The 19803-nt window shown below is 48.0% G+C and overlaps 1 protein-coding gene across 7 annotated transcripts; it reads right to left on the reverse strand.

Annotated features, from left to right (window-relative positions):
* Positions 1-452: 452 nt before the first annotated feature.
* On the reverse strand, positions 453-19602 carry LOC127610611 (LIM domain-binding protein 3-like). Of its 7 annotated transcripts, none has more exons than XM_052080942.1 (15): positions 19464-19600; positions 16555-16791; positions 12394-12545; positions 10358-10427; positions 8365-8387; positions 6796-6975; positions 5990-6132; positions 5827-5872; positions 4398-4448; positions 3644-3828; positions 3130-3487; positions 2629-2809; positions 2306-2426; positions 2115-2230; positions 453-1692 (listed from the first exon to the last, which is right to left on the reverse strand). In XM_052080942.1, exons 2-15 carry the CDS (start codon positions 16648-16650, stop codon positions 1603-1605), a joined length of 1812 nt encoding a protein of 603 aa, XP_051936902.1. In that variant the 5' UTR covers positions 16651-16791; positions 19464-19600; the 3' UTR covers positions 453-1602. The 7 variants fall into 7 exon arrangements, with proteins under 7 accessions (XP_051936902.1, XP_051936901.1, XP_051936903.1 ...); XM_052080941.1 differs by having other exon boundaries at positions 5990-6159; XM_052080943.1 differs by lacking the exons at positions 6796-6975; positions 8365-8387 and adding an exon at positions 9773-9927 and having other exon boundaries at positions 5990-6159; positions 19464-19602.
* Between the last annotated feature and the right edge of the window lie 201 nt (positions 19603-19803).

The raw sequence follows: 19803 nt of genomic DNA on the forward strand, positions 1-19803 counted from the left end.
GCGTTTCAGCCACGGACACGTCAACGAAAAACACATCGGGAGAACAAAATACAACACTCAAGACGCAGCCTATCGTTTGTGACGAATGACTGAACGTTTCTTGGCCACTTGGGGGCAGTATAACAAACACGAACGAACACAAAGTTTCTGTGTTCTGTGTTCGTAGTGTTCGTAGGGCAGTATAACAAACACTACGAACACAGAACACAGAAACTTTGTGTTCGTTCGTGTTTGTTATACTGCCCCCAAGTGGCCAAGACCCGCACTCCAGATGGGGCCGCACTATATGAATTGAAGCCCACATTTTTTTCAAAAACGGTCGTTCTTCACGTTCCAGGTCGTGACATTTTTACGTACAATATTAAAGCATGCCGTTTTCATTGTAAAAGAAAAAGTGAAAGGGAAAAGCACACAACAAAAATAATGTGAATGATAATTTTGATCAGACATGATGCTTGCAGCAAATGTTTGACTTTATTCCACTTGCAGCAGAAATCATTCTTGGCGTGTGAGAAATCATTCCAGGTGAGATGAACTCTTAACTTTATTTGGCTCTAGCTTGTCCTTTCTTGCTTCCTTCCTTTCCGGCGGCACAAACGCAAAAAAAAAAAAAAAAAAAAGTGTGGCAACAAACGCGGGGCATGCACACGCATTCACGCGAGTAGAAAATGCTTGAAAAAGTGGACATGCGACAGCGCCACTCGCACGGTGTGTTTAAGGCAACATTATGCTACGGTACATTTGCACACTTGATAACCCCCCCCCCCCCCCCCACACCCCATACCCTCCCCTCCTCTATGTTGTCCACTTTTCATTGGGAGCTTCATTCAGGCTTTGGAGCAACAGACAAACCGGACATTCAGCTGTTGGTGTCCTTGCAGCGGGAAAAACACACAAAAAAATATTTGTCCAACGTCGACGGATCGACTCAAAAATAAAGGAAAACAAACGCCATTGCTTTAGAAAACAAAATACATCAAATAAAACTCCGATTAAATAAATCACTTTTTTTTTAAGCACCAAATGAAAGAGTGGCCCTAGAAAAATAAATAGCACGACTTCCGAAATGAAATTTAAGGAGACACACCGGCGGGCGGCTTACATCGCGGCACTATCTGTGTGTGCTGGTGTGTGCTTAGTACTCATGAAGTGCAGTTGAGGTGTCAGTAAAAATACAGACGCGCATCAGGTTGCTTGCTTTGGGGATTTTGGCGGAGTGGAGGTCAATCTGTGTTGAGGTCAGGGGTCATGTGGCTCGTCTGGACAGAAAACAAAAAACAACTACCAAGCTGAGAATTTTTCCCCCACCCTCCAAACTGAATTTAAACATGTCATGGACAAAAAAAAAAAAAGAATTAGATGTAATGTTTGATTTTCAATTTTTTTTCCATCTTGTCAAATGTTGAAGGCTCATTGTGTGCGCGTCTGTAAATTGCTCTTGGAAAAGTGAAGCTGGCGCATAAAAGCTTGTCAAAATCTCCTGAAAGCAAAGTGTTGCAGAGATTATTTTTTTGGGGGGGGGGTGTTGTTTTTGCACACGCGTGTGTAATAAGTGATGATCATCTGATGTGTGTGTGTGTGTGTGCGCAAGTCATTGCCCGGTTACACATTGATGGCGTGAGCGTGCTTCTTGCACAGAGGTTTGTCTTTCTTGGAGTAGAAGGGCTGGCCCTCAAGGTTCACGTGACACACCTGAAACAACAACAAAGCCAACCGACATTGATGAGGGCAAATGTGCAATTAGGATCCGAACTAAGATTTGTTTTATTTTATTTTTTTTGACCCAACATATTTTGTTAAAATTAGATCTGACCTGATAGGCAATATTTACTCAATGAAACTGAACAGTTTATCGTTTTCATTTGCTAGCGTTTCTCTTGGCCGCACTCCTTCAATCGCATCTATGCGGATGACAGATCTCACTCCCACCCACCGCCCAATCGGATTTCAGCCCCTTACGTGTTGCCAGGTCACTCCTCACAAGTTGCGACCACAAAACGTCAAGAAATATTTTGCCTGCGTCGAGCCATCGTTTTTGAAGACAGGTGTGTGTATGTGGTCTGATCTCCCGCCGGCGCAGGTACGGCGTTGGGACTGCAGGAGTAGTTTCTCACCGCGCACACGAAGCAGGTGTCGTGCCAGGTATGACCGAGAGCCTCGATGAATTTATCTCCGGCTTCCACGGGGAAGTCACAGCCGTGACACTTGGTGCTGAACAGCGCCACGTAATCTGAGAGCAGACGGAACGGCGTTGTGAGTGACCCGCCGGCGTCGTGACGGCACGCAGGAGGGGACGGCGACGTACCTTTCTCGCAGTACGGCTCCCCGTCCTCCATATGGAAGAGGCTGTTGCCGAAGGGTTGGCCGCAGGCGGCGCACACAAAGCAAGTGGTGTGCCACGTCTGCCTCAGAGCGTGCATCACTTCCTGTCAGGCGACAACACAACAGGTCAACGACGACAAGCCGAGGAATAATCCAATTTCGGGGGGGGGGGGGGGGCAGCCCGAAACGGTTTCTCTCTCTACTGTCACGTGTTCCAAATAGCGTTGAACGGTCAAGTTCAGGTAATTACACCGTCGTTAACCACGTAGAACTCAAAAGGACTGGCTGACGCTTTTGACTCCTTACCCCCATGATCTTGGTGCTGCAGCGTGCGCAGGTGGGGGCAAAGAACTCCTCGTAGCAGTTCTCGCAGTAAACGCTGTTCTGCTCCTCCACAAAGCTGACGTCGGCCAGCGACATGTTGCAGTAGTGGCAGTTGAACTCCTCGGGGTGCCACGAGCGGCCCAGCGCCACCAGGAAGGGACCCCTGCCACCGGAAAACGGAATCTCGAGAAGATGCAGAGAGAAAGGCCGGGACCCCCGAGGCTTTTGGCGGTGGCGGAAGCGAACGGATAATTTGGGTACGGCTGAAGCATGTTTTTAAAAATGGAGACCATCTACGGCGGGGTCAAAAAGCTCATAGAAGGGCAAATGGGATAAATAAATGAGGTAAGGCCTTTATTTTGAAAGATCGGTTTGAAATGATATAAAAGTGTTTCGGGATCATCGTTTGGAGTATAAAAAAAAATCTAAATCTAAATCAAATAAACAGTTCAAATCACGAGTGAGCAGATGGCGCAGCGTTACCTGATGATGCTGTTGCAGGCTCCACACAAGGGCGTGCGGCTGCCGGCGGCAAACCTTTCGGCCCGTTGCGCCACACCCCTGGCCACGGGGGAGAAAGGGGCGGGGCTAGGAGTGACATGGGCGGGTCTGGAGGCGGCGGCGGCCGAGGGGTTGGGGATGTACTGGGGCGGCGGCGGCGCAGCCTGAGGCAACGGAGGCGGCTTGATGACTGCGGTGGTGGTCTTGCTCGGGTCAAACTTGTTGGCGAAGGAGCTGTCGGTCACCCACGGGGGGCGGTTGCCACCTGCGCCGCCCGCCGCCTGCGGCGGAGCGGCGGCGGCGCGGTGGGGGTGAGCTTGGGGCGCGTGGGGTGGCGCGGCTGAAAGAGACGGGAAGTGTTTGTAAGCAAGCAAACCAAACACAGCAAGTCAGGCAGTTCATGTCGCGAGACGAATGGGGGGGGGGGTCACTTCCGCGACAATCTCATTGTGCGGCCGAAACACTTGACGCGACGGTCCCGATTGGGCTGGCTCACCTGGCTGCGACGGGTAGATGCAGGCCGTGCTGACCACCTTGGGAGGGGCGGAGCCCATGGGTATCTGAATGGAACTCTGCTGGGTGGGCGGGGCCTGCTGGTAGCGCTGCGGGGGCGGGGCTTGCTGCATGGGCGGGGCCTGCTGGTATTGCTTTGGGGCGGCGGCGGCCGGCTGACCAAATTGACTAGGGGGAGGAAGCAAGAGATGATGCGTTCAATGACCATACCGGTGACGCGACCGCGAGGGTGACGATGTCAGCTTAGTTGACGATGAAGGTGAGTAGCGTAGCAAAGAAGAAAAAGCAGGAGAGAATTCAACGGCTTATTGATCGATTTCATACCAAGGAGTGATTCAAACGTACACTTGTGTGCCTTGACTTTAATTTGCTCCGTGTCCAAGCTCGTCAATTAATTTGTTCCTATGCCGCATCAAACTTTCCCATTGAAATGAAACAAAGTGCACTTAAAATCAAACCCCGTCACAGAGGATTGTGCGAAAAGTCATTTTTCACTGTCGAGTCGACTAATTTTGGCAACAACTCGTACCTTGAAAAACTCTTAAGTCAAGGCAGCACTGTACTGCATCTCTCCATGGAAAGAAACGCCGCCCCCGAGTTTGCCATTCAGTGGAGTGGGCGTGGCTCACGCGACACGTGTGCCACAATGTGTTGTTTAAGCTTTGCCGCATAACGCTGAGGAAGCTCAATGAAAGACGAGGGGGACTAGCGACGGCTGCCGCGACGGGCAGCAGTACCTGGACACGGCCGCCTTGTGTTGGACGCCGGCGGCCGACTGACGCTTCAGGCTGCAAGTGTAAGATATAAAAACACGTGAGCAAACGGCGCTATCCGACATGTGTGACGTTTTCGGAGCCTCGCCTACGAAAAGAATCGGAGGAAGACTCGTGAGGGGAAGCGAGACAAGAAAAAAACAAAACAAAACAGAGCGACACCCGAATGCGAATTCTCCAAAAGGGACTTTTCCATCGACGCTTCTGTCGGCGGACGGAAAATGAAACGCAACATCACCAATTGTCGTCATCATTATCCATGCAAGAAATGAGACTGCGTCACTCACAAAAGGGACAAGAAAATCTGGCTAACTTTCTCAGCTGCACTTGAACGCAACACATTCAGCCCAGAAAAACGGCAAGACTTCAAAGACCCTGAAAATGTTGACTCGCAACAGCCGTGCGATCGCAAAAGGCAGGTGGCTAGCAGGAGAAACCTCGGCCGCCATCTTTGTGGTCTCCGCCCCCTGCTTATCTCAGCGAGACAATGCCAAACTACATTCCGCACAAAAGACTCTGGGTCCTAGACTGAACTGCCTGCAGTCCAGACCCGTCTACCATCGAAAAGGTGGCAGGTTATGACAACGGAGACCCCCCCCCACCTCCGTAAGTTTTGTATTTTTGAGAATACGACAAGAATAAAAAGTTGGATATTCCAAACTACAACGCCAACAGACAAAAATCCACAAAATAGTGACCGGGTATTTCGTGTAATCTTCATATGTATGCATTTCTAAACGTCATGCTAATTAGCAAAATAAAAAGGTACAATCCATGCATGTGAGGTGCAGTTATTATTTTAGTCCAGTTGGGGTCACTATTCACAAATTCTACACAACAGTAACTCTGAATGTGAATTTCCTTTTCAAAGGCGGGTCCAATCAGACGAGTGGCGCGGAAGTGAGGGCACCTGCTAACTGGCCAATAGCAGAGGCTAGCGGCAGGTTGTGCGAGCAAAGTGCTTTTGGTCATAAAGCGACCGAAAATGTTTGAAACAGCTGTTTCCATCCTCCCTCAGTCTATATTGCTTACATTCGAGATTCAAGTTGAAAGAAGTTAATATTACGAGAATAGAAATGAGCGATGTTCATGAGATCAAAAGTGCACATTTAGTTGGGACAAAAAGCTGAATCGTTTTGACATGAAATCTGTGTAACGATTTTCTCCCAAAATTTGACAAAGTGCAATTTTGGGTTCTTTTCATAGCGACACACACACACACACACACATACAAACACACACACAAAGAAAAAGAACTTTGGTTGCGTTTGTCACGGGTTGGTGGGAAGCGGTGAGGGTAGAGGTGAGGTGAGGCGGGCAGGGCAGGGCAGGGCGGGGCGGGGCGGGGCGAGACTTCTTGTGCAGGTTCTGAGGTGCGAGCGACGCAGCCTACCTGCTCTTCCTCAACACCTCAGCATCCTCTTCCTCATCCGCCATGACTGCGAGACACAAACAAAACATGTCGGGTTAAGCGATGCAGATGCCCACCGAGCATTTGCACGATGAAGATTCCTGGAAGAATCATCGAAGCATGCGACGGGCATCCGCCTTCTTACCGCATTGCGTTTCCGTTCCCATCATGTTGGCGAGCGTCTGGAAGGTTTTGGACTGTGCGCTGGCTTGGCGGCGGCGGTGTCCTCCCTCGTCCTCGTCCTCCCTTTCCTCCGCGCTCTGGACCGCCTGGTAGACTGGCGAGGCGCTGTCCACCAGACGCTCTGGATGCGGACTGGAACCGGACACGGGCGAGACCCCGCCGCCGCCACCGCCACCACCAACCCACCCACACAAGAGCCCCACAACAAGTGAGCTCAGAGAACAGGAAGCATTCTTTCGAGGGGGACGGGGGGCGGGCTTTGTTGGTCACCAATGCAAATAAAAGAGTGGCTTTGGAATGAATGAAAAATCATTAAGAAAGGATGAAATGTTGGAGGGGGGGGGGGGCGCACACGAGGAAGTGAAAAAAAATACTTGTGCTCAGAGAAAAAGGAGCTCAGAACATTTGCTTTGATGACAAGTCCTTCTTGAAATCTGAGAGATGGACGCAGACGACTGTGAGGAGACGAGTGCAAAGGTTTCACAAGATGATTTTTTATCAGCTAAGTTTTCACGTCACGAACGCCCCAAAGCACAATCAAAAATCACAAATCACCAGGCGGCTTCACAAAGCCGACTGTGACAACGTTTCCATCCCGAAGCGTGACGTCACCATCGACGGACAACAAAACAACTTCCTCGCAAGAAGGAGAAGAGAAGAGTGGAAGGGAACGGAACGGAATTTTGGCGATGACGGTACGCTTATTCACACTTCAGAAGAAGGAGGCAGAAACCGAGCGAGGGGGGGCGGGGGGGGGGGGTGTCTCACCCGACGTCGTGTCCCTTGGTCATGGTCTGCCCGGCGATGGCGTCCATGATGGAGTCCTGCGAGTACATGCTGATGGGCGTGTTGTACTGGGCGTGGATGATGGTGGCCTTGCCCCCCGGGCCCGTCACCTCGATGGCCTTGTGGCTGGCCGCGGCGCTTTCCTTCACAAGCACGCCGGCGCTGAGAGGCGAGGACGGCGCACGGGTGAAGTCAACGCGCGTTTTCGATTTGCGCGACAAAAAGGCATTCATGGAGGGGGGGGGGGGGGGACGCTTCATTAGGGACACTGCAGAAACTACATGAGAGGCGACGGCTCCATCGGCGTGTGGGACGTCATTCAGGATCACCTCTCACGTAAAAAATTGTTTTCGGTTGTGTTTGGGCATTTCACAGGGTCTCGGGAATGCGAGAGAGAGCTTCTCAAGAGTATGCGTGAGAGCACTTAAGAGCGCTTCAACGATGTCTATGAGCTATCGCCGATGCCGAGTGGAGTCTTTTAGGAGTGAGCGTGCGAGCGCGTTTCATCAGCGGGACAATTTTTTCAGTTGTGGATGTCAGAGCATCCCGTCCTATGTGTGAGAGTATTCCACCAGCAGAATGCGTGTTTGTGCGTTTCGCCCATTTCACTTGTCTGCGTGAGAGTGTTCCTGGCGGGAGTGGGAGAGCATTTGCATTCTTTTCAGTAGTGCGTGCGAGTGGTTTTCATCAACGCACATGAGAGGATTCCGGTAAGCGGTGTAAGATTTTCAGTAGCATGTGCGAGAAGATGCCCGTTGAGTATGAGAGAGCGCGAGAGGTCATTGTGAATTTTGTCCCAAATCGTCGCCCCTCACGAGCACAGAGTGACTAACCGAGCCTCCGAGATCAACACGCTCCCGCCAATCCAACGCCACGGCGAGCACGGCGTGACCTTTGCCGTCACGCCAAGCGTCAGACAAGTCAACACAACACAACACAACACACACAGCAAACCAGAAGTGTGCTTACGGCGTCGTTTCGTCAGCCGCGCGCACACACACACACACACACACACGCCTTGGCTCATTTCGGTTGACGGGCGCACACCCACGAAAGGCGTTTGGATCATTTGGAATGCCAACCTGGCCTTTAAAGAGCAAATGCAAATAAATAATCAGACAACTTATGAGATGCTAACCGTCCCGTCATGCTAGGCTAAGCCAAGTTTAGCAACCTCATTTCCTCTTGGTGGTTCTTTTTTTGGGGGTGGGGCTATTGTTATCAAAATAGTTGTCGACTAATTTGCTAACCGATTAGTCGTCAATCACTTAACCGTCGCTGCATTTCATTTATTTGATCAGGAAAAACTACAAAAATAGTAACAAAAAAAGCTAGCGGCTAGGTTTTAGTAGCACCATAATCACTGCAACTTGAAAAACAAACACACCCCAAACCAGCAGCTTCTTCCTCGGGCCAACGTGCCGTGCAATGTTCTAGTCAGCGCTACCATGACAATGCAAACACACCCACGCACACGCGCACACACACACACACACACACACGAGCACAAACACACTTGATATGCGATGCGCTCGGCAGGACGATACTAACTTGGGAGCAGGGGGGCTGAAAACCTGGTTTTGGCCATGAGCACGGGATGAGGGTGGCCAGCCAATATGAGGAAAATGAGGAGAGAGAAGGACATTAGTCAGGTGACATCATCTTCAGTTCGTGGGGAGGAGAAGGAGGAAGAGGAGGTGAACATCTTGATTGAGGAGGAGAGATGTGAGTGTGACATCATCAGGAATGACGTCATTTGCCGGAAGAGGATTCGACTAACCTGAATGATTCAAACGGCTCCAGACTTGGAGCGAGAGACCTTCGCAAATGTGATTTTCAATTCGAAGCATTGAGGCGGTGCTGCTCAAAACTCCAAATGCCTCGCACCATGGGGAAAAACCCCCCCAGTGAAAACAAAATCAATTAACTTCTCTTCGCTGCCAATCATTTCTCGCACCAACCAAACCAGAAAGGCATTCTGAGTCACGGAGTCCACACCAGCGCTCATCCCAAAACAGTCAACAGGAAGACGCCATCGCTCCAAAAAATCAGAGCAGAATCACGATGATACTAGTGCAGCGTGTTATACCGGAGACAAATTCCTTGTGTGTTCTACATACTTGGCCAATAAAGATGATTCTGATTCTGATTCTGATCTAAATGATAAAACACGAAAACACCATTTGAATAATGCAAATAATTAGCCAATAATTTGGATCAGGGATGGCTTCATACGAACAAATCCGTTCTGCTTTCCCTTCGACAGCAAATGTTCTGAGGCTCTTACTTTTCTCCGTCACATGACATGAGGCTCGGTCATCAAAGTGCAACTTGGTCACAACTTCGCTGATCGCTAAACAACACAAGCACAGTGGTACCTTGACTTGTATGTCATTGGCCAAACATTAAATGAAGCTTCTCAATCCAATTCGACTCTTCGGTACCAAGATGCCACAAGACGCTGTCAAAGAAATATATATTATACTCCATGCCTTTTTTTTTTTCCAAAATCATAATCGACCGGAGTTTTGACGATTAAACCTTTCCATTATATCTATCCTCATGTTCGGTGTTGTAGTCGCCCAGAACGGTGGGTGTCCTTGCGCCATTTGTCCACTAGATAGAGCTCTAACGCCATTCAATGTACACTTAATAATAATAATAATAAAAATGCATTTTATTTAATATGCTTCGAGGGAGATGATGCCGTGTTCCAGTTCTGGTGTGGCCGTCTCATTTACAACAACGTTGGCAGATTTACCGAGTTACGTTAATGGTGCATTGACTGCGCCATTGGAAAGCGAAAATGTACTGTATTGGGATTTAATGGTCAAAACTATAACCGATTATGATTATTTTGAAAAGGGCCGTTATTCAATGAATCAGTGGGACTCTACTCCAGCGTCAAGGTACCATTGTTAAGTCCGAGCTCACGTTTATTTTTTTCCTGGCTACGTACCCCACGGGCAGGCCTGCCTGAATGGCCGCCATTTCTCTCAGAGTTTCCTCTGAATACAGGCCGATGGGCGAGTTATACTGCTTCCTGCGGGCGGGGCTGCCGCCCGCTTCCGCGGGCCCCGGTGAGGCGCCGCGGACCGACGGGCGACCGTTCACCTGCGACCACGGCCGGGGAGGAGACGGGGGGGCAGAAGCGGTCCATCAACAAAAAAAAACGTATACCATTATGTTACCATCAAGTTATGAATATGCCTCTGTTCTAACCTGTTTTTAAAGTCACCACAAGGGGGCAGCAGCAGGTTCTCAAACTGGGGTCCTCGGACCCCATTTTTTTGCATTTTTTTCCAGAATAAAAAGCTGATTATTAAGAGAATATTTGGGGGGAAAACCTTCAAGGGAGTCCTGGACCCGCAAAGGTTGAGAACCCCTGATATGGCGAGTCAGAGAATTCATGTCAAATTCATTTTTATGTTTGAAGTCTTGGTTTGATGGTTTCCTCGGCTTTGGAAGGCAAAGACGTCGCATTTAAGGCTTTGGGGTGGAGCGAAAAGAACGAAGAAGAGCGATGCTGTATGGGAAAGCTCACCTGCTGGTGAGGGATCAAGGAAATGCCGGTGTCGATTCTGGGCGTCGGCATGGCAACGGGACGCTTTGACCTCGAGAGAAGAGAGGAAAACGTTCATTTGACAGACGGAAAAGGTCACGCTTTAAGGTGGAAAATGAAACATTTCGTGCCAAAACGTGACGGCGCAAACATATTTCTGACATTATCGCTCTCTAACACTAACCAGGTTGTAGTTTGACACGATTGAGCCGATTTTGTCTGCCACGTTGACCCCGCGCAGCATCTCGGAAACGTTTGAAAAGCAAGAAAAGAACGCCAACGATGGCGGTGCAGTGACTTGCGGGAACGTGCCAATAAACCTTCTTCATCTTCTCTGGGGGAGGTCAAAATCCGCCCTCATCCTCACCCTCATCCCGGGCCCTTGCGTCTTTTGTGCATCACCCGGAGCGTTGGCGCTCGGTTATGAGATATCGCTTGGCGTTCGCTCGGCGTGCACCGACATTCATTTCCTCACTCATCTTATCAGATCTTATCCGTGAAGGGGGGGAAAAAAAATGTTGGGGGCGACATCCACATCCACGCCCTCTTTGAGGACCAGTTATTTATACTCAAAAACATAATAATAAGAAAAATCTTCAGGTGACCGAGAGGCCATGTGCACCTCAAAATGGCTTCCCTCTTAACCTTTTTGACACTCAGGAACATATTTTGGGATTTTATACTTCCTTTGTGAAGTTAAAAAACAAAACGTAGGCACGGCCTAGAGGTTCAACAAGTTATTTTGATGACGCATGTTCACATATTTGGGTTCCGTTCATATTTGCATGTGCGTGTCCACCCAGTCACGATGGGGTAACCGCCCCTTTAAGAAACCCGCACAGGGCCTCAGTGACATCACAACTACCATTTTGTTTTCAAAGGAGGTACAGTGGAAAGTGAGTTGCCAGGCAATGGCAGTAGTGAGCAAATTGCTTCGTCTCCCGTGTGTTGTGTTGGTCGCGTGACGTCTTTACCCCCCCTGGGGTCGCTATCTCCGAGCGTGCACAGCGATGCACGAGTCAACAATATCTCCCTATCTGCTCACATCTTTGGCATGTACATTACGACTATATTTGTGTTATTACTTTTCTTTTTCTCCTCCATGAGCAGTAAGCCACAGTTCTTGTGAGGAGGAAAAGAAAAACAATAAAAGAGAGAAATTAAATGTTGTTTTCCAGCGAGGAATAAGACGCTTTCAAGAATATGAAGCCCCCCCCCCCCCCCAAAAAAAAGTCCTCCTGGGAGAAGAGAAACCATTTAAAAATGAAGAAATAGCAATTTGCCGACAAGAACGCCACAGAAAATAAAGAACAATTTTGTGAAATATCTCAGGGTCGCTCATCTGTCATGATTCGATTTGGGACCAACAGGTGGCACTGTAGGGCTCCCCCTGCAGCTGCACACCTGTTGGTCATTAGGTAATGAGTGCTTCAAAAGGACTCCCAGCCCGAACACTCATTGTCGGGTCATTGTTACTGTCATGATTCGGTTTGGGACCAACAGGTGGCACTGTAGGGCTCTCCTGCAAAGCACACCTGTTGGTCATAAGGTAATGAGTGCTTCAAAAGGACTCCCAGCCCGAACACTCATTGTCGGGTCATTGTTTTCTCTTTGCTACTGTCATGTTCGTTTGTTTGCTGTTGTTTTGGCCACAGTTCCGTTTTAGCTTCAGTTGCTATTTTTGTTTGCTACTTTGGACTATGATTGTTTTTGGATTTTGTTTTCTGTGTTTTATTAATACACTTCGTCAAGTACACCCTGCTCCTCCCTCCTGCCTGCTTTTTGGGGTCCACCACCACCACGCAACGTGACACAATCCAGCCCCCTGGGATTGAACATCAACTGCAAATTGTCAATTACGTTAACTGCTGCTGGTAATTCATATTAAATGATGTTCCGCGAAAATGACTCGCCATTTCCAGGCCCTATTACCACATGTCCTGCCTCACTCGGTTCAAAAGCACAGAGTCAGGTGGGTCAAGGTAAAATGTTTCGGGTGGAGGGCCATCAGCTCTTACTTGGTCATGGTGAGTGCCAGATTGTAGTTGGCCATCTTGATCTTGTTCTGGGCATCCAGGTGGGTCATGCCCTCTGTGCTCACGCCGTCGATGGCCATAATGACGTCTCCCTGCACCAGGTTGGCCTGCGCCGCCTTGCTGCCCGGCGTGATCTGGACAAAAATCAGCACAGGCAAATGGAAATCGGTCGGGATCTGGAGACGGTTCGTCTGCGTGAGAGGATACGGGCGTGAGTTGTGGTCTACAGCAGGTCCTTGCGAGTGTTCACATGGTTTTGCAGCGTTTGTCTCGTTAGATTAACTGCTTAATATGCATCAGTGACTCTGGCTCTCCTTGCCCACTTGCAAGGGTATCGAAGAACCATAATCATTTCATTTGGGGTTTCCGCTTGGCTTGAGTGGCAACACGGCTGGTCACTCGTAACTCAAACGCTCACTTCAAGTTCATCTAAGCACAGCGGATCATCGGCCGGCCTCCATGGCACCACCCCGTGAAGCCTGAGCAGCTGTCTATATACACACACATTAGGCTTACTCTTTTTAACCCCCAAAAGCCCCCCTTTGTGGTCGCTGCGCCGTGCTATTTGCAGCCACTGACCCATGAGTCACCACCTCTGAACTTTACACCTGGAGGACTCCATTAAGGACAAGCAGGAATAGACTCATTTGAAGAAGCGCAACCTAGCCAGCATGCATCCATCCTCGCACCCACTTTCTATCAAGCTTGTCCTCATGATGGCTTGCAGGAGAGCTGGCCACCACAATTTGGGCGTGAGAGCAGATTGAAAAAAAAAAAAAAAGGACATCAAATGAGGAGGTTATCGATCATGTGGATAAAATGCTTAAAACATTTAAGTCAGTGTGAAATGACCGTAAATTCTAAGCCACGCTCCACTTTCATCTCCGGTGTGTGCCGGCAGATGCCGTCGATCAAAGAGGGTCTGATTAAAGTGCCCTAATGCGAGCCGCAGGAACGTCTGGCCTACTTTCACCACCCAAACAGATGCAACAGTTTCATTGGGTGCACCATGGAAAAAAAAACTGCATTATTGATGTCAACGCAGTGGATCAAGAATAAAATGTTCATTTTGATTTGTTGATATGCTAAAAGGTAAATATGGATCATTTCACTGTCATTCGTTTTAATTATCCAATACATTCAATATTCTAGTTTTTTTAAATCCTCACCAAATACAATGAATGCAAAATTCTATGATACAACTATGAAGGTTTATCTCCCAGAGGGCCCAGCTCAGAGAAATAGGATATCAACAGAAGTCAGTCATGGCCTCCCACAGGGTTCCATGCTTGGGCCACTATATTATTGGCTTAGTTGTCCATAAACAGAATATGTTGTAGTATTTCATATGACCCTCTCATATTTCTATTTTTCCAAGAAAAGTTCAGCTATGAAGGTTTAGCTCCCAGAGGGCCCAGCCGAGTGAAAACTAATGATCGCTGCCAGCAAAACTAAGTCATGGAATCCCACAGGGTTCTGTGTTTCGACCACACCGAGTCACTTCATTGAGCCGAAACAGTGTATTGCAGTACTGCATATAACCCTGATGATACAATAAGATCTGTCCATCAAAGTGCAACTCTGATGCGTTAGCTCGCAACGGTCCTAACTGAGCGAGTGCTTCCGAGTAGACTAAAAATATACGTCATATCTGCGGAGGTTCTGTTGGCCATCTTAAAGTAACTACAGTGACTCGGCGCACATGTAACAGTAGATGCTAGCAGAGGAGCTAACTGATAAGACGTGCGCGCGTGTATGTTGGCTGACCTTCAGTTGCTAAAAACGGCCGCGTGCCTGTCAACAGTTGCGCCTTAACAACAGTACTGTGCAGAAGAAGCTACTCGGACCACTGGCTGACTTCAAGTGGACCACTTCGATGTCCTGTACTTGTACCACATCAACATTCCGTTTCCTCAACATTGGGGTTGATACAGTACATCAATATTTGAATGACATTTTTTGTCATTCAACGTGTGAATGTGAGTAGGGAATGCTTGCTTGCCGACATTGACCAGCGACCAGTCCTTTGTGTACGTCTGCGTGGCCTGATATTTGCCGGCGACCGGCCCAGGGTGCATCCCCGACTGAATTCCGGCAGTTGTGCCCCGAGCAAAACGGCAGAGTGATTTCCTGCTTGCGATTTGGAGGCCTCGGAGCCTGCGGAGCTCCAAGTGCAGGAGTCAGTTTTCACAGCGATACCAACGCGGATTAAAAGGGCGGATTACTTTCAAGATGCTCACATTTGGCGGCGTGAGCAGGAAGATAAAATAGATTGAACCCGTTGAAAATGAAGCATACGGTGGTCCAATTGTTGACGTGAAGGAGAAGGAAAGATCCAAGACGGGTATCTAGATGGGCCCTGAAATGGATTGGCGACCAGTCATTCCTTTGCACGTACCCGACATCAACTGGTGGCCAATCAATTGCTGGTCTATATTCCCTGACATTGGGTGGCGACCAGTCCTTTGTCGCTATGGACTCTGACACAAGCGGTCATGCCGCGGATGCTCATGCCACAGTAAGGATTTTTAAAAAATGCTTTTAACTTACCGAGTAACTTTTTATGCACCTGCGGACCAGACACGATTAGAAGTAGCAAGAACTAAGCAGAGACCGAGTTGAGTCCACACCGTGAAGTAACATTGTGCACCTGCGTACACACCAGCTGCCAAAATGACTTCCGATCAAACAATCACCACGTAACATCCTGAAAGTGCAACAGAGGATCCAGACTTTGGGCTTTCTATTCCGAGCGCACGTGAACCCAACACCGCTTCCACTTTTAGGGCCACCGCGGATCCGCTTTCGGCCGAATGCTGACAGCTGCCACGCCCTCCACCCCAATAGCACCCCACCGGGACACCTCACTCGTGTCCCCAAAAGGCTTCTGTCCTCTGGCGTAAACTGCAAATGATTGAGGAAGCCATTTGTTGGTGGCGGAAGCATTTTGGATCTCGTTCTGAGGACGTGCCATCCGGTGTACTTTGAGACCAGGCATGAAGGATGGAGGACAACCAATAAGAAACCACTATGATTTATTCCAGACTGAACAGAGCCAAACACAGTTGATTATTTCAATCATCGATCAACTTCCAATTATTTTTTTTCCAATTTGATTATTATTGTTATTTTTTGTTAACATCTCTTGATTTCAAAACAAGAAATGATTTCAAATTGACAGCGCAGAAAATGCACCAAGATGACAAGAGATCTACTTTTCAAGCCAATCAATTTTGCACATTTAACCGTTGCCTGACGTGCAAGCGCACACATCGACCACGAACAACTTCCATTGATGGAGGTCCCGCGCCAGCTTATTTAATTTCCTTTTTTAAATACTTTTATTGTGAAGGTGAGACTGACAGGATGCTTAGGTTGCAGTGTACACTAACCAAAAAATATATAAGATTAATAACACGCACATGCATATAGACACACCATTTTTTTCTACCCCGCCCCCCCCCCCGCCCAACTTCCAGTCCTCCCTCAAACCTCCGCGATCGACTCAGGACAAGTCGTGGGCTCCCGGTCGATCACAACCGACTGGTTGGGCACCCCTGATTTACAACAAGTTAGAAAATCTGCAAAATCATTCTTTGCCAAAGTAAAAACAGATGTTTAAACAATTCTCTTCTCACTTCATCGTGCCGCTACTTCTGGTGTGCGCGCCTACGCCACCTGGGGGCGGTAGAATACAGACATGGCTATACAGAGACTCTTCCTTCCGATGTAAGACGCACGAATATTGGTCGTTCTTCACAGAGGATAGAGAATACATGTCCCTGTGAGTAGAGCAATTTTCTGTGTTTGCTTGCTACGCCGTTGGTGTTCCAACAGCTGTTGCTTCAAGAATTATAACACCATCACACTGATGCTAATAGCTAGCCTGTCAACACGGTTCCCATTATGCGTTAGCATGATGTGGTCGTTTTAAACGCAACATGTAATTCTTTCCGTTTTATTTATCCTACATGTGAAGGGACTTAAGACACCACACAGCACTACGGCTGGCATCTGTAAAAATTCACAAGTTTGGCGACTTGCATCTCAAGGATACTACGTGTACCGGGCCAATAAAGATGTTTGTGGTTGCAAATCTCAAGAAGAACTATCAGGAGCAGAAGAACGTGAGCATCATCCTACCCTGGAGATGGTGAGCGGCATGTTGAAGTCCTTCCCTCCCTGGAGCCGGAAGCCCCAAGGTCCCGGCCCCGGCAGCGATACCGTGTACGAGCTCATGTTCCAGGTGAGGAAAAGTTCCTTTTTCCGAAAAAGCAGGTCACAGCTTCTTTTTTTTTTTTTTTTTTTTTGTCGGTGTTGTCTTGGCTCAGTGGTCTATGATGGCCAGAGCGTCGGGACGCGAGGGAGGACCGGGGGCCTCTAAGAGCACAAGAAGAAGAAGACGACGACGTCGACGTGAGCACAATGAAGCAGTGCGAGGAAGACCAGCAGGAAGAGCGGCACTTGCCTGCTCGGACGAACTGAAGTGACAGGCTAAGAATAGACACTGATAGTCGGGTGGCATGGTGTGGCATGGGGGGGGGGGGGGTGCTGGACTTATATGGCGTGAAAGGGGACACCCGCTATGGCATGCTCGCTGTGATTCATCAGCGCTAATATAGACCCGCTTGATTCTTCTACTACCCCCCCACCCTGCTCCAGCCTCCCCCCCTTCAGGGACTCCCTACAATGGGCGAGTCTGGCGACAATAAAACAACAAAAAGGTCACGCATGAAAAGAAGGCAGGCCATTGTGGAAATGTCACCTGGCCTATTAGGAAGAGGTCGCCACTCAGAAAGTGAGAACACGTTCCTGGGAGGTACTAAAAGATGTCACCAGACGGAAGATCAATATCTAAAAAAAATCAAGGGATTGCTATTCAAATGTAGTTTTCATCTGATTCGTCGATTAATCGCGAAAAGAATTGACGGATTCTTCAATTATTTAAATAATCAGAAATGAAGGGATCATATTTTTTAGAAATAGATTTGTCATTGATTTAATGGAAATTGTATGAAACAAAAGTATCAGTTCCTTGATATTTGTGAACCTGGCATACTGTTATTGGTCTGACCCCCCCCCCCCCCAAAAAAAAGTGTCGAACACGCCTACTCAGAATCAAGTGGCTCAGACTCAGGTGCAAGAAGAAAAAAAAGGAGACATTGCTGGTAATATTTTGAGATATCCGTGATGATGTGTGCCTTAAAGGGGCGGTCCCACATGGCAGTTCGCCCCCTTAATTGCTTCATTTTCGTTTTGATTTGCCCAAAATTGTGAGTGACTCACAGTTCAAATTTTGGCTGGCAACAATGACAAAAATGTGAGAAAAAAAATTCCTCTCGAAAAAATAAATAAATACGGAAAGATAAGGCGAATCTTTTTGATGTTTTTAATCTTCCCTGCACAGCACATCGTGTGCTCTCATTCAGTCGCCTCCCAAGAGGAACAACTCGAGAGCTCTCACGCTCTTCACACAGCCACGTAAAAAAAAAAAATGCTCGCCATGAAAACAAATATGACATCATACGAGTCAAGAGATCATCTAAAAAGTCAAACGTTTCAACTTACTGAAAAGAGTAGAGCAGAGTGACATCATGCTCGAGTCGTGCGCCTGCAACTCGTAACCTCGCCATCTTTTATGCTTTTGGTTTGTTTTTACTCCCTCGCTGTCCCCATGGTAACCGTGACAGCGCACGCAGTCTTAAGTACCAACGATTACGCACACCTCAAAACTGTCGGGCTATTCATGAAATGCGCACGGAGTCATCAACAAGTGAAAACGGAGCTTTCATGCCCCATTCACAGCAAAAATATTGCTTATATTGACAGCGATTGTGCCTGTCAACTTAATGGCTTTTTATTTTGGCAGCCGTTGGCAACAGGTGGTTGGTCTTCAATTTTAGTATCTAAGAGCGCGTTCGCGTTGATGATTCAGTGCAGAACTTACGCTTTTTTAATGTTTTTATTCAGAGTTATGTTTAGGGCTTCACCTAATGAGGATATGGTGAATGATGTTAATGTTCTGTCGAATAGCCTGAATTACTCGGCAGTTCATCAACTGCTGCATTTCTACTTTTTTTTCTTTATCGACATATTTAGCGATGTTTGATACCATTACAAATAAATAAATAAAAAATACCAGTACGGATATTCACTCTGTGTGTGTGCATGGGCGCGCGAAAAGCAGCTAGCATGGCCACCGGTATCAGCGTCTAAGTTTAGACACTTTTGTCACAGATAGGAATGCCACCTATGTCGCCTGGATGAGTGATATTGTATCTCGCCCGGAATGCAGGGGGCCTGTCGGAGGGAACGTCTGAGATAGTTCCGCAAAAGATCATTTTGCTGGGTATCGCTTTACGCACACAAACCACACAAACAATTCTTCTTGTTTGAAGACCACACCAGTAAATGTCCCACGCATGTACGCGCACACACACAAAAACAAATGAAGCTAATAAATGTCAGAATAGTTTTAGCAATTGATAGCATTTATAGAGATATCAACTTGGTTACGGCCATTTTGTAAAACCATAATTAGCCGGAAATCGTACTTTCTGATGAAAGCATAAATGGCGTTTGGTGTTGACGTCACCCGGAGTGACGTCCTTGCACCATTTCTCCACTAGACGGAGCTCTCATTTAGTTCACTCCAATCAGCAGCACCTGTTGTCCCGTTTTTTGCGCGCCTGAATATTACTCCAGTATTCACAACAACAATGGCGAATTAGCATGATGTCAGCAACATGTGGAGACAGAGAACAGTATTTGGCAGTTCCAGCCATTTGGGTGACTGCGGACACACATGTCTTGACTGGAAACAAAACAACAAATAAAAAAACAATAATGGTGAGGTTTTCTCGTGTGTTTCTGTACTTGAAAATTACTCTCTCGAAAAAAGGCGCCACACAAAACAAGGGACCAACGTGATGACGTCACACGCAACCTGCGCCGGATTCACCTCAGGGGGAGTGCCGCCGGCCGGTGATGAAGATAAAGGGGATTAGGCGGCAACAGAAGGGCACGAAAAGTAGGAACATGCGTCAAAGTACCTGCGAGTGTTGTGCCGCCATACTGTGACTTTGGGGCTCTGTTGTGGAGTTACTCGTTCCTCCCGAGGGGGTCCAACCAGGTCGGGAGGGGTCCGCCGGCGAGTGGGACAAGAGACTTTCTTCTTATCCGGTGTTTTATTTCTTCTTCTGTGGTGCCCGTGCTTTGCATTTAAAGAGACAGTAACAGCTGGCCCACACGTAAGGAGGTCGGTCACTTCCTGACACGCCCCTAATCGTATACATTAATTACTTTTTAAGCAACAGCCCTGTGAAAATATTATAAACATAAAAATACAACAATAAATATACTTTTGACTGAATTTACGAAAACTGTGTGGGA

This window comes from Hippocampus zosterae, chromosome 11 (assembly GCF_025434085.1).
Source record: "Hippocampus zosterae strain Florida chromosome 11, ASM2543408v3, whole genome shotgun sequence".
NCBI classification, from domain to species: Eukaryota; Metazoa; Chordata; class Actinopteri; order Syngnathiformes; family Syngnathidae; genus Hippocampus; species Hippocampus zosterae.